General features: G+C 37.2%; 2 protein-coding genes across 2 annotated transcripts in view; one reads left to right on the plus strand and one right to left on the minus strand.

The window, feature by feature from the left end:
- LOC136880933 (transmembrane protein 62) overlaps positions 1-6,795 on the plus strand; it is a 120,290-nt gene extending 113,495 nt beyond the window's left edge. The window contains exon 13 of the mRNA XM_067153463.2: positions 6,572-6,795. Coding sequence (XP_067009564.1) covers positions 6,572-6,746 — 175 coding nt within the window. The 3' untranslated portion in view covers positions 6,747-6,795. The remainder of the gene's footprint in view (positions 1-6,571) is intronic.
- A 6,688-nt stretch (positions 6,796-13,483) lies between these two features.
- LOC136881270 (serine/threonine-protein phosphatase CPPED1) overlaps positions 13,484-24,521 on the minus strand; it is a 122,090-nt gene continuing 111,052 nt past the window's right edge. Inside the window, exon 7 of the mRNA XM_067154042.2 lies at positions 13,484-13,739. The gene's annotated coding sequence lies outside the window, so the exon portion shown is untranslated. The remainder of the gene's footprint in view (positions 13,740-24,521) is intronic.

A 24,521-nucleotide genomic window follows, 5' to 3' on the forward strand; every position in this document is an offset into this window, starting at 1 on the left:
ACTTGGAAATTAGAAGAAGCCAAGCTGAAGGAAGAATATAAAATAAGGATACAGACACACTTACCAAAAGGGGAAATGAATACAGTAGAAGAAGAATGGAAAATTTTTAAGGATACTTCGGTGGGTGAAGCTAAAGACCTGTGTGGAGTAACAGGATCGACCATAAAAGAAAAAGACACACGTTGGTGGAATGACAGAATCAGATTGGCTATAAAAGAGAGAAACTGGGCAAAAAAGATGCACAAGATCCAGGTGGCCAAGAAATAACTAAACTACAGGAACTCTACAGGGCAAAAAACTTACAGCTAAGAGGATAGTAAGAGAAAGAGAAAAAATGGAATGAGTTTGTGGAAAAGTTGGAAGAGGACAGCAGAAGAAACAAGGAACTTCTTTACAGAGTAATTAAAAACAAGCGAAATAACCTAGAAGACATCAAGGTAATAGAGCAGGACAATGGATCAATAGTACGGGAGGAAGATGGAATCAGGAGAGTATTCAAGACCTTCTTTGACAAGCTCCTGAATGGAGAGGCATCAAATGTAATTCAAAACAGAGAAGAATCTGGAAAAAGTGAAGAGCCCAGTAAAAATGAGCCACCAGTCACATGGCTGGAGATAGAGAAGAGCCTTAAAAGTATGAAGGAAGGGAAAGCTGCAGGAATAGATGAGTTAAGTGTGGACATGTTAAGACCAGGAGGAACCCCAGCAATCTAGTGGTTATATAGACTCCTAAATGTAGTATGGCAGAAAAATACCATCCCAGAAGACTGGAAGAAAGGTATAATTGTACATATATTCAAGAAAGGCAGCAGACGGAATTGTACAAACTACTGTGGCATCACTCTACTCTCTCATGGACTAAAAATTCTGGAAAAAATTATAGAGAATACGAGAAATTGTAGAATCCTTTTAGAAGAGGAACAATATGGCTTTAGGCCTGGAAGATCAGCAACAGAACTTATATTTGCTGTCAGGATGCTGATGGAAAAACATTGGGAAAAAGAGAAGCCTATATCTACTGTTCCTTGACATCGAAAAGGCCTATGGCAGCATACAAGGGAGCTTATTTGGGAGTGCCTGAGAAAGCTTGCAGTTCGAGACAGTCTAATTTCAAAAGTTAAGGTGCTTTACGAGAAAATCAGAAGCTGTGTACAAGTCGGTTCTGGACTGTTAGACTGGTTTGAGACAAAAAGGGGAGTACAACAAGGTAGTGCTTTGTTGCCCCTATTATTTATCATTGTAATGGATACCATATTAAAGGCGCTAAAAGAAAAGGGGCAACAAGACTTAAAAGCATTTGCATTTGCAGATGATGTAGTAATTTGGAGTAACTCAGAGAAAGATGTAGAAGAGACTGCAGGGGTGGAGTCAGGAGTTTGAGAGATATGGATTAAACATTAACAAGGCTAAAACGGTGGTGTTGAAAGTACAGAAGGGTGACAGTCAGCCAGAAATCATCCTAAATGGCACTAAGCTGGACAGTGTAACAGAATTTAAGTACTTGGGTAGTATAATGTCCAAGGATAACTTAGCTAAATATGAAGAAAACAGTCGAATCAGCAAAGCAATACATTTTTACCTCCAAGTAAGACAGCTACAATGGGATAGACAAGTACTACTCAGAACCAAGATGACACTGTATAAATCATACTATACCCCTATCCTCACATACAGCCTGGAAACCGCTACATTATAATAATAAATAATAATAATAATGGCGTATGGCCTCCGGAGAGGCCTGGTGCAGGTCTTTTGCTAGTAGACGTCTGTGAAGATGAGGGCCCTACCTAGGATGATTTCTAATGTTGAATACGCAACACACACCCAGCCTCCGAGCCATTGGAATTAACCAATTAAGGTTAAAATCCCTGACCCGGCCGGGAATCGAACCCGGGACCCTCTGAACCAAAGGCCAGTACGCTGACCATTCAGCCAACGAGTCGGACACCGCTACATTAACAAGAAAGGACAACTCGAAACTCCAAGCAGCAGAAATGAAGTTCCTACGCACAATGATCCAGTAGACCAGGAGGGATAAAATGAAAAAGTCAGAGAAGACGTAGGACTAGAAGACTCCTTACTCCAGAAGATCCAGAAGGCAAGATTGAAGTGGTTTGGTCATGTGAAAAGAATGAGTGCCAACAGGTCTGTAAGAAAGGAGTATGAAGAGAAATCAGGGGAAAAAGACCAGTGGGCAGACCTAGAGAAAAATGGACAGACTTAGTGAAGAAGGATGTACAGGAGAGAGGTCAGGATTGGGAGCAGATTGTGAATGAAGAATGGTTCATGGACAGAACAAAATGGAAGGTGCTCGTATACCACACCTGGGAAACTGGAGTTGGTCAACGATGATGATGATGATGATGATGATGATGATCGTATGTATTATTCAACCAAGAAGACCCTCGAGGGATGTGTAAACATCGTTTTTAAAGATTACCTGGAGAAGAAAATTGCATGGTGTAAGGTCTATCAAATGAGATCACCACAGGAGAAGGTTGTTCTTGTCATCTGTAGCACAGCCAATTCAGAACTTGACTGAGGTACACTTACACATTCTTATCAAAATGGGGAAGAGCTCTGTCCATTTGAAGAGTGTAGTAATTTTAATCAGTGTTCCAACTGGAGAAACAACCAGTTTTCTAGCTTGTCATCATAGGCCGCGCTAGTCATGGTTGCTTCTCTCTTTAGACACCTGCGAAACATTTAATTTTGGAGAATTTCAGTACTTTTATCACTGCATGTGGCCGCTTGATTCCTCAGATAAGGTAATTGTGAACATTGACTTTACCCTGATGTAAAATGTAATTTAACCGAGCAAGTTGGCCATGCGGTTAGGGTCGTGCAGCTGTGAGCTTGCATTCAGAAGGTAGTGGATTCAAACCCCACTGCTGGCAACCCTGTCGATGATTTTCAGTTTTTACACCAGGCAAACGCTGGGAATGTACCTTAATTAAGGCCGCAGCCCGCTTCCTTCCCACTCCTAGCCCTTATCTATCCTATCATCGCCATAAGATTTATCTGTGTCGGTGTGATGTAAAGCAACTTGTAAAAGAAAGGGGAAGAAAAGGACAAAAAGAACATCTGACTTCACCGTAGAAGAAGATCTGTTCTGCAAAACCATCTTCCTTTATCTTCAATTGCATTTCAAATTGGAACATGCAGAATGCCTTATCCAACAGACTTGCCCATTTTGGAAACTGCAGCTCTCTGGCTGTGTAATAAGGATAAACTTGCACAGCTGCTCTTCCTAATGGTGTACAATGTACCCAATTAAGGCAGGAAGTGGCTATTTTATTCCCTTACAAAACCCCACTGTCCTTTTCTAAAGAGTACTACATAAATGCACACAGTCATTATAATAATCATAACAGCTGCTTAATAGATATGGGAGAACACACATCACAGAGTCTGCAGCAGGAAACTGTCGTATGTTGGATTTTGGTTGTAATCTGGTATGTGTAATGAGGTTGAAGATCATATTGGTCAGATATTTTAGAGAGTTACAGTTACGCATTATTTTAATAAAATCTGTACAAATTTTAAATTTACTTAGTTTGACTTTTACTTAAATGCAAATACTTTATTTAAGAGAATGTGGACTAATCTAAAAAAAGAAAGTGATCTGTGGATTAATCTGGTGTATTTGACTGACATTTGTACCACTGTTAGTTGGTCATAAGCTGTGGAAATATTTCCAAAACTAGTTCTTGGTTTAATTATATATCTTTCAGAGTAGGCATGTAGCAGAAAGGTGGTGTACTCTGGCTATGGATCTAAGGAAACTAAAAAGCAGCAATCCATGGGCCTGGTATCAGATCTTGTCTGTACTATGTCTGTAAAGTGTATAATGTGGACTGCTGTTTCCATAAAGTAAAAAAAAAAAAAGAAATCCTGAAATTGATATTACTATATAACTAGATACTTTAGCCATGTGAGTGCAAACAGATGGGAAATTCTATGTGTAAAAACATGGTACAGTATAACTTCCTGGAATGTGATGGTCATTATTTTCACCTGGAAGTTTACAGCATTCACTTTGACTTCTTTGCAACTGCTATGAGAAACAGACAGATTATGTAAACAAGGACTCAACCCCCGTCTCGAGTAGAAACTGGCCGTAATTAAGATCTTGTTTGAGCATGCCAAGTGGTTGTGTGAATGCAACTTCTTCTCAAAGGGAACAGAGCATCCTTTTAGACACTTCTAGGGCAAGTGAACAACTACAATAAGGCATTACAAGTATAATGCCTTTACCCATATGTAAAAGTTCCATTATAAAACCTGTATTGACTAGAAAATCAAGTAGAAAAATATTTAAGAATATTCTACTTAACGGTTTCCCCATTCAATACATTAATCTAGTATATCTAGTATTAAACTAGTATTTGAGTAAATATTCTTAAATATTCCGCTACTTAATACAATAAGGCATGTGTCTCAGGTGCCTCTAAGTCCCTGCAGCACCTAAAGGAAAACCTTTGTCCGTAGGAAGAAAAGAGCCCATGTAACCTTCTAACCATCCAATTCCAACCAAATCAGTTATTCTCTCAATGAATCAATACTGCCTCCATCACCACTACAAATATATCCCAACAGTTTGTTCAGCCAAGGACCCACAAGAAACTCCAGGTTTTATTACATTCCTAGTTCTTAGGAGAACTACCAAGTGCAATAGTAACACCAAAATAAGGGAATACTCTTGTCTGAACCAATCCCCTGAGAAATCTGCAGTAAATAAGGATGTATGCAACCCTCTGGAGCATGATATAAAATTTGAGGAAACTGATGTGCTGGCTGCTACCCATCAGTTCCATGTTTATTTACCGTGAGAGGTGATTCAGACCTCCTTACTTGTGTCTGTAGTTGCTGGAATGACAAGAAAGTTTAAAGATTCTTTGATATGTAGTTTGGATGTTCGAAACACAGTTGTTAATGGTATATTATAACCACGTGCAAGGTTCCCTTCAAAGTCTGATTGCAACCTACAGAAGCTGTCTGATTTTGCCAAGTTTGAAATATGGATTTACTAAAGTTGCATTTTTAGCATGGGATGTTCCACGTAAATCAGACAAAAACTGCACAAATGACATTTTTTAGATTTGAAAATGTTAAAAAAGATGTAAAAAACAGCATCAAAAGAAGAAATTGTTCAAATTATTGTACTTTTTATGTGTAAATTCCGAGGACCATATTTCAGTTATCCTTAGAGATAGAAAATTGAATGAGAGTTGTTTTTTTTTTTCACACATGTAATATAAACTTTTCATTGATATATAAATAATGTGGGCTGTTAATAATATTATTGAGATAATCGTTAAAATAATTTTATTTGAATTTCTGAGTGGAAAAAATATCTGAACACCTCAATACTTTTAGTTTTGGTAGTTAATAAATCTGCATTGCCAAATTTATGGGGCCATAAATTATAATACAAATAAAAAACTTAATAAAGAATTGTGATTAAGAGAAATTTCACTAGCTGTAGGTCTGATGGCATTTACTTACTTCAAAAAGTTTGGTATGATCTCAGAAGCAACAGGTGTTTATTATATAACTGATTATTTTGGTGAGATTGGACTCCCAAAAGAAGAATGTAGCTACTCAATGAGCCGGCAGCAATGCAGTGTGTGTTCAACTGAAATGTAGGATTGTGTAAACTTCAGGTGTGTGTTCCAAAAACTGAACTAATAAGTTTACTTTCATACAATTATGCTGGCCCCACGGTCTAGGGGTAGCATGCCTGCTCCTCACCCAGAGGCCTCATGTTAGATTCTCTGGCAGATCAGGGATTTTTACCTTGATCTGAGGTCTGGTTTGAGGTCCACTCAGTTTACATGATTACAATTGAGGGACTATCTGACGGTGAGGTAACGGTCCCAGTCTAGAAAGCCAAAAATAATGGGTCATGAGAATTCGTCATGCTGACCACAAGCCACCTTGTAAGCTGCAGACCTTTGGGTTGAGCAATAGTTGCTTGGTAGGCCAAGGCCCATTAGGGCTGAAGCACCATGAGGTTTGTATTGTTTGTTTGTTTTCATACAATTACAGGAAGACCGCTGAATTTTAATAAACACACTCCATGCCGGCGTTGAAGAGGAAACTGTAGTGACTTTCAAAATATTAATAAACTGAAATGTAATAAATGTGTTTCCAGAACAATTTAATAACTAAATTTTTCAGACAGTTGTTATTATTTTCTAATATTATATCCTGACAGTTGTAAGGAAATGAAGGTCCTATCTTTAATGGCTTATTAATAATAGTTCTGTAAGAAGCTGACTGTAAATATATATATATATATATATATATATATATTGAACTCTTACTATAATGAAGAATTTAAACATAGGAAGCTGATATAGAGCTGAAATGACTCTCTCCAGCAACTTTCTTTTTTTTAAGATCACATGGAATTCCTTGCATGTGTGAAATATATGGTGAAAAATTGCTGTTGATGATCAATATGGACATGTTTTACAGAATATTGATATAAAAAGTTATCGTGTTTGACGAGATTTCAATTCCATTCATTACCGAGTGATTCTCAAATAATCAGACTCTCATTTCAGACATGTATTACACCAAGTTGGAGAAATTATACCTAAATATATGGCAGAGGATGTTGAATTCCATCTAGACAACACAAGGCCTCATAATATCTACAGTAGGTGTCCACAGGAAATTGTTCAGGATTGGCTAGGTCTTCCATTATCCATCCTATTCACCAGACATTACTCCATCTGACTTTGTCGCTCTGCAAAATGTTTGAAACCAAAAGCACTTACGGCCACTGCATGGCTTCATTGCACTCCCATCGATGGAATTTTATAGATACGAGAATGAGATGCTGAAGTCATGAAAAAAATTAAGAAATAAATATTTCTTCTTAAACCTATCAAATTTGTTTCATTTTCCAGCTATCCAATAGAGAGCTTACCATGACTGATGTTCTGATATACAACATTTTAAAATATTCAATAGCTCACACCCTGCACATCAATTTGTATTGTACAAACTTTACATTAATCATCATCATTATCATCATCATCATCATCATCATCATACGGCATCAGACCAATAAGTGGTGGTGTTCAGCTGATCTCTGTACCAATTTCAACATTCCTATTGTATGGACATATGATAGTATAGCAGACTCTATTGAACAATCCTAATGCTGTGTTTTGTCAGCTGGTTATGAAGCGCACTTTCAGAGATCTTTAACATGCTAACAAATATGACATGAAGTACCACGATATTTTCCTGCCCTTCAAATATCAACAGACTCATCCGGGATGAAGCCAACAAATATGGAATCTTGATTTGGACACTCTTATTTCTGCTGAGAATGCAGTGATTTTCCCAAACTGAACATTGGAAAAAATGGCTGGAATTACAAAATACGCTGCACAGAGCACATTAGAGTACTGAAACAAAATATTTGCCTACCATACTGAAGAAACATGCAGATATCAACATAAACATGGAGATTTTGTTTGTCTGCAGAGAAATCAAGAAGGAAAAACAAATAGAATATGCACACTTTCATGCAGTATATAACCATGTTTCATAAGAATTATGTTCTGCCTGCAACCTTGCCATGAATAGACAATTCAGCGGCGTCCCTCAGAATTCGGTTTGTGGTGATGGTCATACATGATGCAGAAATCACTCCAACTAGGTAATTTAAACAACGGAAGGGAACAAATAAGAGACAAACCCTGCACAGAAAGATAAGAACATGAAAAGGTACAGATTATAGGATAAACACAATGATAGGTCAGCATTAAAAAAACAACAAAAAACATAAATACACACAAGGACAAGCTCTACAATTTTCATCTGTCATTTTGTTTGTCCTATTATTTGTTCCTATTTATGTTCTCTGTATATGACTTGGTTTTCACTAGTGTGTTCCTTTCAGTTACTTATTTGTTCCAGAATTGATCATGATTGCTGGTAGTCCAGTAGTAAGCACATAAAATAACCAGTCCATATCAAACACTACAATTGATTCTAAGTTGGTGATTTAACGCTTGGATGCCCGGAGTTTTGGTTTACCTTAAACACTCAAGCGGATTGAAATACTGTGTTATTTCCATTACAGCTGTATAGTCAGCATGTAAGTGATACAGGGATTAACAGAAATAACAGAATTAGTGCAACAAAATTAGAGTAATCTTTTGCCACTACTTTTTCCGTACCGTAATGCCCTTCCTAACACAAACTCTTTATGGAGGGATGTATTCACTATCATGTGTTTCTGTGGTGGCTGGTAGTGACAAACACAAATATCTAGTCTCCAAGTGAGATGAATCTACTGAACGTGGGTAAATGAACCCTGGAATCTCTGAACCAAAGGCCTTGACACTGATATTCAGCCATGAAACCAAACATAAAAGATAATCATCATCATCACCATCATTTCTTTGCTCCAACAAGCCAAGTGTGGTTAAGTACAAGCCTCCTCCAGTCTGTCCTATCCATCCACAGGTGTTGTTCAGATATGCAATGCCAGTTTACATCACTAATTTCAAGGTCCTTGAGAATCTGCTTCTCCCAAACATCACTAGGTCTTCCTCTTAGTCTCTTCCCAGGAACACTGCAGTCGAAGTATGCTTGAGGAGTGCTGTGGGGATCTATTATTATCATGTGACCATAACATTGCAAAAGATTAACGTAAGCTACAGAATGTCAGTTGATTGTGCTAGAATAAATATGCTGCACTTTCTTCATGCATTTTCCACATATATTTTATAGACCATACAAAAAAAATGAAATAGTGTATGACTTTTAGTGCCAGGAGTGTCCGAGAACAGGCTTACCAGGTGCAGGTCTTTTGATTTGACCTGCGCGTTGTAATGAGGATGAAACGATGATGAAGACGACACATGCACTTAGTCCCCATGCCAGCAAAATTAATCAATGCTGGTTAAAATTCCAAACCCTGCCGGGAATCGAACCCAGAACCACTGTGACCTAAGGCCAGCCTGCTAACCATTTAGCCATGGGGCCAGACTACAGACCATACATAGTTTGGTGGAAGGGCAAATTGTTTCTCCCACGAGAATCGTCTTCAAGAAATTTCTGGACCTCAGATAGGAGTTCAACTTCACACAAATTCCTACAAGATATTGAGCAACCGTATACTAGAATATTTTACTGTCAGATTACATTCAGTTTTTCAATTTTATTTGAATACATAATCCATTGTCAGTTTATATTGTTGCATCATTATTTACAGCTACCGTCACATTTGCACAAAATAATAAGTAATAAGTCGTCGGCCACTATTCGTTTCCGAGAATATATTTTCCTCTTGCAGTTCTTCTTAAAGTCTGATGGCTCTGTGGAGATGTTGCTGATGACTGATCAAGCCAATCTTTGCATGAAACATGTGTCCATACAGGTCACATCTAAAGGTGGGTGGAGGACGCGGTTGGATCTGACGTAGATTCCACTTTTCATGGGTTTCAATTTTTGTTTGCGATGTGCCTGCTCAAACAGTGAGGCACCTTCTGCAGTAGATTTACGCCAAGAAACATTGTTTTGTGCAGTTGTTGCCCAGGTGTTAGCATTTATGTTGGTGCTATTCATAGACTTCTTAAGCTGGTTTTTAAAACGTTTCAAAGGAGCACCTTGAGGCCTTTTGCCATGAACAGTCTCACTGTAGAAAAGTTGTTTAGGCAGTCTGCTATCATTCATAAGCTGGATGTGACTTACCCATCTAAGCCAATGAGTGATGATGAAAGATTATACGCTGTTCACATGCGTGTTGTCAAGAACTGCCACATTGCTTATGTAGTCATCCCATTTGATGTTCATGATGGATCTAAGTTTCTGCTGATGGAAGCGTTCCAGTTTCTTTATGTCATGATGGTCAAGTGTCCAGGTTTCACATCCATATAGTGATGTTGTTATGACTACAGCTCAGTACACCCTTAGTTTGTTTCTTCTTCTTATCATTTCAGCCATCTATGGGCTGCGATTATGCAACTTCCATTGCTTTTTCAAGTTCTTTCTCCTTCCTCTTTCGCCAGTATTCCTTCATCCGTTGGCTTGCTCGTGCTTGTTCTTCTGCCGAGAATACTCTATTCTTCCTCTTTTTCTCATCAACTAGGTCCTTCTCATCCACAACTCTCTGCCTGAAGATTTTTCTGTTTGTTATATCTTCTGCCATGATCCCACATTTTTCTAAATCTCGGTGGATTTCTTGTATCCATGGAACTTGTGTCTTCCTGTACTCCTTGAAGGTAAGGATCCTGTTTGGCGAGTCTCTCTGATCCCATCCTTTTAATATGTCCGTAGAACATCAATCTCCTCTTTTTAATTGTGGTGGTGGTGTTTTCAAATTGTTGGTATAGTTCTTGGTTTGGTCTCATGCAAAACGTAAACTTGTCTGATGATTTTCTGGGTCCAAGAATCTTCTAAGGAACCTCCTTTCTTTTCCAAATCTGAGAGTCCCTTCGTGGCTATAAACATTCAGGTTTGACTATCGTGCTGTAGTGCTTGAATTTGGCCTGGTAGGAGAGTGACTTTGATTTGTAGGTGTTCTGACATAATCTAAATGCAGTTTCCATCTTTCTTGCACGTTCTTGAATTGGTGCTTTCTCATTCATGTTTGGAGTCAAAATCTCTCCTAGGTACTTGAATTTTGTAGCTTTTGATGTCACCGTACTTCATCCTCATTGTCCAGGTTGGGTCAGTGGTATTTATGTTCACGTACTCCATCTTCTCAAAAGATATTTGCAATCCTGGTTTGTCTGCTGTTTCTTTGAGGACTTCAATCTGCTTAGTTGCAATTTGTAAATTCTCTGCAAAAGACTATATCATCTGCAAATGCGAGGCATTCAAATTTAAGCCCAGTTCTCTTGTGACCTAATCTAATTCCATTTGGAAAGTTGAACTTGCTCATTTCTTTTCACCATTCCCTAACAAGTTTTTCTAAAACACAGTTGAACAAAATTGGAGAGAGGCCATCTCCTTGTCTCAACCCTGTTTTGATTTCAAAGGGCTCTGACAGTTTGTTTATTTATTTATTTATTTATTTATTTATTTATTTATTTATTTAAAACTCTTAAACTCTTAAAACTGATTAATCCTCAAGCACGCACACATTCATACTTCAACCATTCAGTCAGCTGTCCTCAGCAGGTAGTCTCGGCAGACGACATTAAATCTTAACAAAGTGCTAGTTTCTCTGACCATAGCTGGCAGGGAATTCCGCAATCTGGCGCTGGTCACCACAAATGATCTATTAATTTTATTTGTGCGGTGCACTGGAATAGAAAGAAAAGATCTCGAACGTGTATTTAATTTGTAAAATTATGATAAAAAGGTGAATTTAGAAGAAATATATAGCGTCTGATTTTCAACTAACACTCTCACGACACGCAGGTCGCCTACAGGAGTCAAATAAAAAGACATGATCCTGGTGAGCCGAACATGTCCTCGGACACTCCCGGCACTAAAAGCCATACGCCATTTCATTTCAACTAACACTCTAAACACCATCATTAAAATGTGTATCTGCCAACGTTTATCAGGCTTCAGCCGTGAGAGAACCTGATAGTACGGGGTGATATGAACATTGTACCCGATATTGTAAATAAATCGCAGGCAGGAAATCAGTGCTCGTTGAAGTTTAAGTGTTTCTTCTCTTGTCATGTCAACTAAAATGACGTCACAATAATCAAGAATAGGGAGAACCAGAGTGTGTAGCACTCCAAAAATCTTTTTTAAGGATTTCTTTCGTATGATCAGACCAATCAAGTGTTTCATTCATAATTATGCCAATATTTTTAACCGTTATACTGTAGGGAATAATGTTACCGTTCAGTAGGATCGGCGGGATTGCGGCATTGTTTGAGCAGCTCAGTAATTTTTGTGAGCCAATTATGATTGTCTGAGGTTTTGTGGAGTATAGTATAAGAAAATTTTGTCGTGCATATATACTGAGTCTTCGAGGTCACTGTTAATATCTTGTATTGTTTCACTTAAGTCTGAAGTCTTGCAGTGTTGATAAATTTGAAGATCGTCAGCATAGAGGTGGTGTGTGTTATTTTCTATCACTGATGGTATGTCATTGATATAAATACAGAAAAGTAAGGACCCTAGAATATATTTTGAGATCCTTATTCAAGAAAACTCCGTGGGAGATGCGACCGAAAGCTGGATGAGCAGAGCAAATTCTATTTTCCACATCCTTTTTTGAGTTGCAGTGTGTACTTAGAATTGTTCTACTTGTTCAAAAGGTGTTTCTGCTATGGTGACATTTAGTTCAGGGACAGTAACCACCTGGTGCCGGCTGTGCAATTACTTTAGTCTTATGGGTGTTGATGCTCAGACCAAATCGTTCATAAGTTTTTTTAAAACAGTTGAGTGATGTTTGAAGTTCCTCGGGTGTATGGGCAGGTGTTGCATTGTCATCAGCATATTGAAGCTCCATTATGAGAGTATTGTAGTCAATCTCTAAGAACTGAGCCTGGATTGGTTGAACAGTCTACCATCATACCAAAACTTAATTTCCACACCTACATGGTCGATAGTAGAAGTCTTGTGAAGCTTGGCTGCAAAGTACAGGGCAAAAAGGGTGGGGGGCAATCACGCATCCTAGCTTAAGCCCATTTGTGCTAGGGAATTCTTCTGATAATTCATTGAGGTGAAGAACTCGTCCAACCATTCCATCATAAAAAGCTTGGATTAAGCCTACAAAACAGTCAGGACAGTCAAAGCGCCATAGTACCATCCACATAGCTTCTCTAGGAACAGAATCAAAGGCATGCTACTTATACTAATTACTTCTGTGTGCATTTTCACAAGTAATAAGTATAAGAAGTATACTACGACTATGGAGCCAAGTTCTGAACTCGGGAGATGAGTAGGTTCACACCCTACTATCAGCTGTCCTGAGAATGGTTTTCAGTTCCAGGCAAATTCTGGGTCAGTTCCTATTCATAGGCTACAGTCGATTCCTTCCACTTCCTTACCCAGTGTCATTCACCATCATTCATTTAATCTTAATTAGCTCCTCAACTGAGGTCAGGGTTGAAGATACCTGAAATCAAAATATGGGTCAGATATGCGATCGAGGAAATCAACTGGCTTGTATTCTACACGTTATAAACTTTGTTTCAAAATGATATGTGTATCCTATGTTGACATCGTAGTGCAGTTTATTAACGCATGCCTTAACATTTAGACACAAACTGAATCTTACAGTACTGAGCAAGTTGGCTGCACGGTTTGGGTCATGTAGCTATTAGCTTATATTCGGGAGATAATGGGTTTGAACCCCACTGTCGGCAGCCCTAAAGATGGTTTTCCATGATTTCCCATTTTACACCAGGCTGTAGCCTGCGTAAGGCCAGGATCGATTCCAATCCTAGCCCTTTTCTATCCCATCGTCACCATAAGACCAGCTTCTGTTGGTGCGACGTAAAACAAACAGGGGAAAAAACTTAGTTTATTTAATTATACCAGTTCTTTCCATTTCAATATATTTTAATTTCTCTGAAGTGTTGTTTACAGTTTTTTTGTCATTATTAGCAGTTTCATAAAAATCTCTGCATGACATCAAAGAAAAATGTACAGAAATTAACAGCTTGGACCTAATCAAGTCAACAGAACATTATATTTCTCACAGCTGACAACTTCACATGAACATGCGATGGACTCGTACTACCTCAGATAGCTGTCGGCAATTATGCACCTTATTCACAAGGATGGACAACCCAAGAACTGCAAAAATTAAAAAAACATTTTTAAAATCTATGAACTCACACCAGATAAAGAAACCAAAGAGCGAAAAAATCTATCATCTTTGAAAGAAAGAAAGAAAGAAAGAAAGAAAACTCTTGGTACTTATAAGAAGGGGAAACTCGGGCGTATTTTTCTCGAGGTTCAAAATACGGGACAATTGCCGTCCCAGATAGGAAATGTCTGGGACACAGGACATTTAACACGAATGTGGTACCATCCCGCAAAATCCGAGACGAATGGCAGCCCTGACTGAGGTTGGCAACGGGAAGGGCATCCGGCTGTAAAAACATGCCATATAATTTCATCTCACTTCATCCCAACCCCATATCAGGAAACAGTATCAAAGGGGTAGACATGCATGCAAGTGAAAGAAGTGTCCAGAAAAACACAAAATGCACTGTTTTTCCTTTATGAGAATTGTCTACTTCGATGTTTGTGGAAAATTGCTTGATATCTCAGAAATAACAAGATTTAGTACATTGCCTTTTTATGTGTGTGTGAAGTACCTCAAAATTAAATACAACTCATAGAAGTTGATGTTCATAATTCCTTTTTATAGGTATGAAAAATGCATTTAAAAATGCCATTGGGTCAAATTGACTCATTTGGGCATTCTAGTGTTAAATACATAATACTCCAATTATGAAAATGAATAAAAATATGTTATTCTAGAGTGGAGTAAAGGAAGTAAACTTTTTGATAGGATATCTTATATTCTCTTAGCTGTCTCATTTAAATACTTATTTTAATAAACATTGTTTCCTTATCATTGAGTATTATTTCCTTTTCTTAAAGATGCTTTTATTACAAGAACAAAATCAAATAATTAGTCAATAAATAAATACTTCATTTTATAAGTTTAGTACTTTTTTTGGTGCGTAAACCTGCATTCTGCCAAATAATAAACCTTTCTATCTCCTCTTTGCAAAAGGATTTCGAAGTAGAATTGTAAATTGATACATTAATTATTAGCATATTATATATAGCTTATGATTTATAGTACATTTGATGTTTTGCTTATGATTGACTTAGGAAGAGAATCATTTTCATCATGATAGTTCGTGGTTTTGGCAGTTCCTTCTCACCAAGGTCACCATGGTTTTGAATATTAGTCAGTGCAAGCAAGACTTCCTTGTAGTTTGGATTCATTGTAAAACTACATAACGCGTCCTGCGACTTATGACGTGAAATTAATTATCACATAATACTCCAAGTTAGCTTGCTTGCTTGCTTGCATCATATGATGATTAAAATTAACACTTTGAAAATGAGCGACATACGCCGTACGTCATTTGTAATGTAATACCAATATAAATGGTCCGTTATTGGACATTATAAATTTTCCAGCTAACTCATTCCTGGTTGCCAGCGTTTCGCCCTCGTGTGCTAGGTACCAACTGATGAGCCCAGCACACGAGGGCGAAACGCTGGCAACCAGGAATGAGTTAGCTGGAAAATTTATAATGTCCAATAACGGACCATTTATATTGGTATTATAAATTTACTCATTCGGAACATATATTACAGATTCCCTATGGGAATCAATATCTGTATTATCATTTGTAATGTTCCATGGAGGACAAGCGACGTATGCCATACAGCGTTGAGTTCTTGTACTTATATATCTGCTTCAACGTACTACAAACGTTAGCAGAGTGCTGGAACATATTCTGCAGTGCTTGTGGTTCATTAAAAACATACCAGGTAGCAGCATATCATCAGAACTTAATTCTGTTATAATATGAAGTTGGTACTACTGAGGCAACTTCATAGCCACATGCTCTTGTGCAGCCGACAACTAGAGCTAATTTCCATAATGAATAGTATGTATGTTGTGTTTCATAAATGTATCGTGGTGTGTGTGACTACGTAACTTTTCATATTTTTAATATGCATTGTGAAAATTTAAAAAAAATGAAAGTAGAAAAAGGGCTTTTTAATTTATTTATAAAAGTTAGTGGTTTTGCTCCAATATTGAAAAACAAGGTATGCATGCGTAGCTCTCATACATTTCTGAATCCAAAATAGGTTTGTGACTGTAAGGTTATCAGTTATTTTTGTATAAAAATGTGAAAATGCACTAAAATCCACAGTGTAAGATCTAACTTCACCTGCTCAGTCTTCAATGTGTTAAGAATGTACTGTAAATTTTCATGTTCACATTTTTTCTATAACAAATAATGAAGAGCCCAATGCAAAACCAAGGAATGTGAGATTGATTTATGGGAAATGAATTTTAAAATTTAGAACAATATTAACTCTGCATTAAGCAAATGAAAATGGTATTATTATTATTATTATTATTATTATTATTATTATTATTATTATTATTATTATTATTATTATTATTATTATTAATCGATACGGCCACCTGTGGGCCACGTTTACACAATCTTCCTTCTGTCACGCAGACTGATACCCTTCTCTTTATTATTATTATTATTATTATTACTATCGTTAAAAATTGTGAAGTATCGGACAAGACTTGTGGCTGTAAAACGGAGAGCAGCTTTACGAATTGCATGCGCATATCGTACAGTATTAGAACCTGTGATTGTAGTAGTAGTAGTAGCAGCAGTAACTCCTATTGACTTGTTGGCTTTTGAAAGACAAGAAATTTGGCTCTCACAAGGAGACCTAGGAAGGAGACGGGCAAAAGCTTTGGCTTTTAGTCACAGATTGTTACAGTGGCAAACAAGATGGGAAGACGACTCTAGAGGGAAATGGATGAAAAGACTGATACCTTCTCTGGGTGTATGGGTTGACCGAAATCGTGGTTAATTGAACTACTATCTCACACAGTTCTTGACAAGTCATGGATACTTTCGGAAATATCTCCATGGACTAGGGCTAGCAACTAGCCCGGTGTGCATATACTGTGGTGATATCGATGATGCATTACGTACTTTCTTTGTGTGTTTTCATTGGCTGCCAAAAAGAAGATGCTTAGAAGTTATGCAGGAAGAATTGACACCAGTAGGCATCGTGTCAGTAATGCTGCGAAGTCAAGAGTCTTGGGATAAGGTGGCCATCTACGTAGAAAATATTCTTCATCAGAAGAAGAAGGATCTGGATGATTATGACAGAAAGTAAAGCAGAAGAAGGAAGAAGAAGCACAAGATGCATTAAGCACGACACCGTCCTGAAATAATGCGAGAGTGGTTCTTGAGCAGAGACAAACGTCGTGGGAAAAGGGTGTGTGGTTTTTAGTGGGTAAGAATCTCCACACACTTGTTGAGTGCAGACCCTCACTGCTCTTGCATTATTTCAGGGTAATGTCTTGCTTACTTAGTCTTTCAGACATCTCCTTTCTTCATTTCCCCTTTACAGCCATTCGTACACTTCCAAATCCTTCTTATTCTGATGAAGGACATCCTCCACAGACACTGCTACATGGTCCCAGAATTCCTGATTTCGTAGCATCGCAGAAATAATATTATCTGGTGTCAGTTCTCCCAATTCAGTTTCCACACATCTTCTCTTTATCATCCAATGGCCGCACACAAAGAAGGTGTGAAGTACATCATCGATGTCATCACAGTATATGTATGCTGCATCACTCGCTCCACCCACTCTATGCAGGAATTTCCGAAAATATCCATGTCCTGTTAGAAGCTGCGTGAGGTAATAGTTGACTTCACCATGAACCCTTTCAACTCGGATATCTAATATAATAACTCTCGACACCAGTATATGTACTGCAAAGTAAAAGCAAGTGAGCATATTTTTTTGTTGCATAAAGGAGGGATGCCAATGTAAATCAGTAACTATCTTGCTTCTTCTGATGTTTCCATTATGGTATTTCCCCCTTTGTTTGTTGTACTCTAATTCAGCAAAATGCTGTAGGTATGTCACTATCACTCTTTTTACAACAGATTATATTATATGGTATTCTACTTCTACTCATATGTAAAACTGAACCTTCAACTAATTTTCTACAAAATGTTGATGTTCCCCCTTTTTTGCAGTGGACTCTTCATACGTCACTAAATTCCTTAACTATAGACTGTCATACCCAGGAAAAATACTTAGTGCTTCTTTTGTGAAATTTGTAAAATGTCTGAATGTTCTAATATAGGCATGTACGGCAAAACACCAGAGTTATCTATTTTAAGGTATAAAATCATTTGTATGAAACATTACATTCTTACTCAATGAATGTTACAGCAAATATATGAAAAAGATGTTTATGTATAGCTTTAAATTACATTGTACCTACCAATTCCTGTTCATGGTGATTGTACATGTTGCTATATAGTAACAAAATAAACAGCTCATTCAAACTGTGGGTAATGAACAGTTGCTTCTTGAATCTTTTTCCATTCAGAAATGATATAGCTTTGCTGTTAAGATTTATACTACTGATCTTACCTGGCTAAGTTTTAATAAATGAAGAAATCATGGCTTCATTAATCAGCAGAGTGCCAAATAATGACTTTTTAAATATTTGAAGGCATATTCCTAATTGGAAAATGAGCTTACATTTTTACTTCAGGTTTTTCTACAGGTTGAAGGAAGAAATCTAGAATTAAGATAGTGACTTGTTTGTTAGTATAATATTATCATCAAAGAACAAATGATACAAATAAGATTAGTCCCTATAGATTAACACTGATGAAATCTTTTAATCTTTGATGTCTTATAACTTCACGTTACAATGTAATACATATTCTTGTACTTACCATTTTACTGTTAAGAATATTTTTAAGACAGAGAAATCTTGAATAAATTGGTATTTATTTACATTTTTAAAAAAAATTATGATTAATGTTTGCTGTCAAAAGGGAAAAGAGCTCTTCAAGAAAGTTAAGAAACAGACAGTTCAGTCAAGAACATGTGTACTGTATCATAACTGAAATAAAATAACTGTCAAACTAGGGTTCATATCAAGCTGTATTTCGTTGTTTCACCTAATGGTTTCAATATGAAGGGATAAAAATCATTTTTATTTTTAAGACATGTAAAATATGTAGAGAACCTTAAAGTGGGTTAATATCAGGCAGCTTTCATGATCTCCTTAAATAGACCTCCTCTTTGTAAAATAAGATAAAATAAAATTAATTTTAAAAATAATCAACCATAAATTATTAAAATTTATCATAAGAATAACAGTATAAAATTAAATCACTTTAGGCTATATTCATACATCAAAAGTAAATAAATTCTAAACAGTACAGTAATTCTGGCTATACAGAAGCCTGTGGGGTCTTCCATTTTCACACCCTTCATAGTCCTTCTGTTTCTTTTCCTGAAACCCTCTTATTCGAGGGGTCAGAATTCTTCCATTTCTCCTCCGATTAGTTTCTCAGTTGATCTCTCAGTGCTGAGTGAACCCTGTTTCAAACTTCAGTCTAGAATTAAAATCCTATAACTGACTGAGAAACGAATCTGGGACCTCCGCGTAAGAGGCAGGCATGTTACCTCTACGTGATGGATCAGGCATATACCTGACTATGTTAATTACTCAAAGACCAATAAAATAGTACCAACATTTTTCACTATACTTTGTTGAAAGAATATGCATCACAGAATCTCAAGACTGATATATATGTTGCAGTGTCCAACTGTGATGTTCTTACTAGGAAAAGAAAAAAGACTTTCTTCAGTTTACCCCAGGTATACCTGAGGTTGCTGAAGCCATCAAGGCTAATTTTGGTTTTGCCTAGGGTTTAAGGCTGGATGCCCTTCCTGGTGCTGTGTGATTTTGGGAATAAAAATCTCAAACCCAGGATTTACTGGGATTCAAACCTCAGCCTTCTGGATGGGAAGCAAGCTGCTAACCCACTGAACTAATCATGCCTCTGGTGTGCTTCCTAGAACACCATGCAGATAACTGGTTTCAGTTGAATAATGCAAGAACAAGCTAGATGGACAAAGATTAACATTGAACTGATAGTAAGACATAGCTGACTATAAGTACCGATAATCTTTAAAGAATTTAATATGCTTCTGGAGCTGGAATTACCTGGTTCCTGACTTCCAGCGAATACAGAATTCTAAGCATTAGCATGGTAAACATAACAAGACTGAAAGATTTGTAGTAAAACCATAAGATGTCAGGGCAGTGAAAGTGCATGGCATACTTCAGTGTTGCTAGCTCAAAGTTGAATGAATCCTAATGAATGAAGGATTAGAGAGCTGGGTGCCCAAGGAAAATGCACATATAGTAATATCTGCAGACAATTTTCTATCATTTTTATCATTAATGTGAAAAGTTGTAGACCAGACTTGACCTCCAGTGGATATAGAATTCAGAGTGTTCTGATGATGCGGAGTGTAGCCGAGTTCATTAGTAAATACAGTATGTTTCTTAATAACATGATTTTAAGTTCTGTTCCCTCAGAGCTACATTCTTTTATGGAAGTGTCAATAAATAATAGCATAGCATAAAGCTCTGAAAATCTAGCATAGGGTTTAATTCCATACATATACCAGTAAATTAGCCAGTAAAACAAGATGAATGATGTAATGAAATCAATACAAATACTTGGTTAATCCTTAACTCTCAAGATTCTTACCTATGTACCTTTATTATAGTATATGATTGTGAATAATTCTCTACTACAGTACAGAACAAATATCTCAGCATACCCCTTAGTGCTTTTGTCAATGACAGAATGAAATGTAAATGTGATACTATTATCTTAATGTACTTAAATATAATGTTACATTTCTAATGACTAGTCAGCTTGACTTTATTGGCAAGTATGTTATCAATTGGTAAATGACTATTTTTAATGCAAAAATAAATACTGGAGCATGTATATGGTTTTTGATAGGTAAAAATGTGTTTCATCTGCTTCCATTATCTTTGGCTGAATTTTTGTAATTCAGTAGATGTCTTCCTCTGTGAGACAGTAGTCACGTTGCTCTCGAGTGTAATTTACATTATGCCAGTTGAACAGTAGCTGGATAAGTGAGTGATGTCCAGCGACTGGAAAGACAGACTTTCCATCACAGTTTACATTGTACCAACAACAGCAAAAAACAGTCAAAGTTAGACAAGCTGGCATCCAGTTGAACCGTGTTAAAATGTCACAGGGGAAAAGAGTTTATTCAAAAGCAGCCAGATCTTTTGCTTTGGTGTTGTGTGATGATGAGTTACTGGAACTATTGATCAAGGAGAGGAGAAGAAATAATGTTGAATGTGGATACAAGACGGATGAGGGGGGGGGGAAGCAGCATCTCTGGGAACTTCTGCAAGTATTGTAAGCAAAAGGTAACCCTCATTAGCAGATGAGAAGTGACATTGTCAAGTGTCACATTTTCACTTTCCAGCAGAATCTTTTGAATGTCGAGTGCATGTTAGTTAAATTTATTATTGAATACTCGATATGTCATTCTGTTTCTGACCATGGGATCCTAATTGATCTAGTTCTGAAGAAGTTCAATCAGTTCATTTGCCTCGATCTTCATAACCAAGAAGATTTTATATTTACCTAAAGGTATACCGGTATGTATCAGAATCCAGTTGAGTATGTATTTAATTAAAGGACATTATAACAAATTTAAGTCCATTAAATGGAATTTATGAAGTGTGGGTTCAATGAATTTTAATGGGTACTAAAAATCAGTTATGATGATAAGAAGAAAAAGAAGAAGAAGACAGCAGAAAAGGTAGGGCTACAAATTTCTTTTGAAAAGACAGACTTTATAATGAACATTAACAATGCTCCAAGATTCCTAAACACAAGATATGGCAGAATCAAAAGAATGAATAAATTCAAGTACATAGGGGGGAAGTTCGAACCCCACTGTCGGCACCTCTGAAGATGGTTTTCTGTGGTTTTCCAATTACACACCCGGGAAATGCTGAGGCTGTACCTTAATTAAGGCCATGGCAGCTTCCTCCCCTTTCCTAGCCCTTTCTTATCCCACCATCACCATAAGACCTATCTGTGTCGGTGCGATGTAAAGCAAATTGTAAACAAATAATGAAGTAAACAGAAATAGAGCTCAGAAAATGAAATTGGCTTATCAATTAAAAAAAGATATTTACAATAAGAAATTGAGACGGTGGAGCAATAAATCTTGTATTCATTTTAAGTTAAATAAGAAATGACTCTCAGTTAAAATAAAAATCCAACATTACAATGTCATAAAAATTTAATGCCTTTATGCAGCAGAATGTTTAGTCTCGAACAAAAAAGGAGAAATTGAAGAATTAGAGAAAAAAGGAAAGAATGATACTCGGACTAAGAAAAGTTGAGAGTACTTGGATGAGAAGGGGTAACAGAAATTTACAGCCAAGCTAAGAAATTATCAGATACCCTCAGGAAAAGAAGAATTTCTTTCTATCGTAACTTGGTCCGAATGAACTTGGAAAGATTAACAACAACAAAATTTAACAATTTTAACAAAAATCCCAAAACACAGATAAGTTGGTTCAACAAAGTGAAAAAGCATTTAGCAGAAATGAGGATTACAAAAACAGAAATTCTAGACAGACATACATTTCACAATAGTATTAGAATGGGGATTTTCAGGGGGAAAAAAAACAGAAAGCTTGCAACTCTCTGGATGGATGGAAGAAGAAAATAACACAGTGAAAGGATGAAGTATTAGAGAGACTGAAAATGAAGAAAGGAGACAAAAGCATGAGGAAATGGCTCAAATTAAAAAAAGGGAGAAAAAATAATGAATAATCCAATAATACATAAAGAAGCAATAAAGTAAATCCAGTATAAGTGTTTATTTCTCTCTCTTACACTCTTCTTCCTTCATAGTCAATTATCTACTTTTCTTCTGAATCTGATGGTATTTGTATTGTGGGGTCCGCTCTTTCTTCCTTCCTGTTGTATGCCACCAGAATATACAAGTGTGAATGTTCACAATGACTGTGAATGCAATGAATGGTAATGAGGTAGAGAGGCATTGACTGCTCTGCATATTCAAGACTTGGTAGCATCATACTGAGCAATAACCTGCCTTCAGGCAGTGGTATGAGATAAGGCCATTTTGTTTTGTCCACTACAATATATTATTAAGATCCACAGGACTAGAAAGCCGTGATAAGGCTTACGAAAGCTCAGTTTGAGTAACTAATGGTTTAATGATACCAATTATTAGATGTTCTAGTTGAGTCCAATGCACTGCCAGTAAGAGTGAAGTTAGAGATTAGAGATTGCACCAACTTTCCTAGCTTCAGGAACCAATTTTCAAATATTATCAGTACCTTTCTTTTTCTTTTCTTTTTTTTTTGTCTTAAAATCCTCTGTTGTATCAGATATAATTCCTGCTGTTTATGATGTAATCTTCAATTTCTTGAAGGATTTCCTGAAAGTAAAGAGGTATTTACACAAAGCCAGTCACTCACATAGGCTTTGAAATTACTAGTGGGAGAACGCCATTTGCCAGTCAATTCAAACATGTTTAATTTCACTGGCCTAAACAGTTACTGGCACACTGGCTTGTCCAGTAACTGGACCTAGTTGTTTATATATTACCAGTTGCTGGCTTCCAGTATCTGGTAACCTCAACTGGCATTTTGTAAATTGGACACTACAGATTCCATTAAATGATACTTAAAATGATGCTAATATGACCAGAAAATATAAGCAACTGTAGATGTGAAAACTGGGAATGATATGAGAAAGTACAGTAAATATACAAAATATATGGCTCTGAGAATAATGCAAATATTCAAACACCATTTTATGAGGACGGTTTGAAAAGTTCTCGGAATCACCGCTAGATGTCAGTGCTAGAGCAACGAGGTTCCCGCGCATTAATCACACATCCTTTGTGAGTGAACACGTGGCACGTCAGTGCTGTAGCTGCAGGAGTGTGGTAGTGACGACTCTTTGTTGTTGTTCCCGCGTAGTGATTTGTGACAATGGAAAAAACTGAGATTCGAGCAGTGATTAAATACTTTGTAAATAAAGGTATGAAAGCAAAGGAAATTCATGCCGACTTTCAGAACACACTGGGGGACTCTGCTCCTTCATTTTCAACTGTTGCCAAGTGGACCAGCGAGTTTAAATTTGGTCGGGAGAGCTTGGATGATGATCCGCGTAGTGGACGGCCAAAAAGTGTTACGACCCCAGAATTTATTGCAAAAGTGCATAAAATGGTCATGTAGGATCGTCGACTGAAAGTGTGGGAGATTGCTGAAGCTGTAGGGATGTCTTCTGAACGGGTATATTATATTTTAACCGAAGAATTGGGTATGAAAAAATTATGCGCAAGATGGGTGCTGCGGCTCTTGACATTGGACAATAAACGTACCAGATTGGAAATGTCCAAAAAAGTCTGGCCCATTTTCAGTGCAACCAACAAGATTTTTTGTGCCGGTTTGTGACTACAGATGAAACTTGGGTTCACTACTATACCCCATAGACAAAACAGCAGTCAAAGCAGTGGAAACATGCTGATTCACCACCACCAAAGAAAGTAAAGGCAGTGCGTTCAGCTGGAAAGGTCATGGCCTCAGTTTTCTGGGATGCAAAAGGCATTCTGCTGATAGATTATCTTCCTACTGGCCAAACAATTACGGGGCAATACTATGCAAACCTCCTAGGCCAACTACAGGAAAAGATACGCGAAACAAGGCCTGGTTTGGCAAGGAAAAAGGTCATCTTTCATCAGGACAACGCTCCGCCGCACACAAGTGTTATTGCCATGGCAAAACTTCATGAACTGGGGTACGAATTGTTGCCACATCCACCTTATTCACCTGATTTGGCACCATCAGACTTTCATCTATTCCCCAAGCTGAAAATTTTCCTCGGTGGACGGAGATTTTCTACAAGGGAGACAGCC

This window comes from Anabrus simplex, chromosome 9 (assembly GCF_040414725.1).
Source record: "Anabrus simplex isolate iqAnaSimp1 chromosome 9, ASM4041472v1, whole genome shotgun sequence".
In the NCBI taxonomy this organism is placed as follows: domain Eukaryota; kingdom Metazoa; phylum Arthropoda; class Insecta; order Orthoptera; family Tettigoniidae; genus Anabrus; species Anabrus simplex.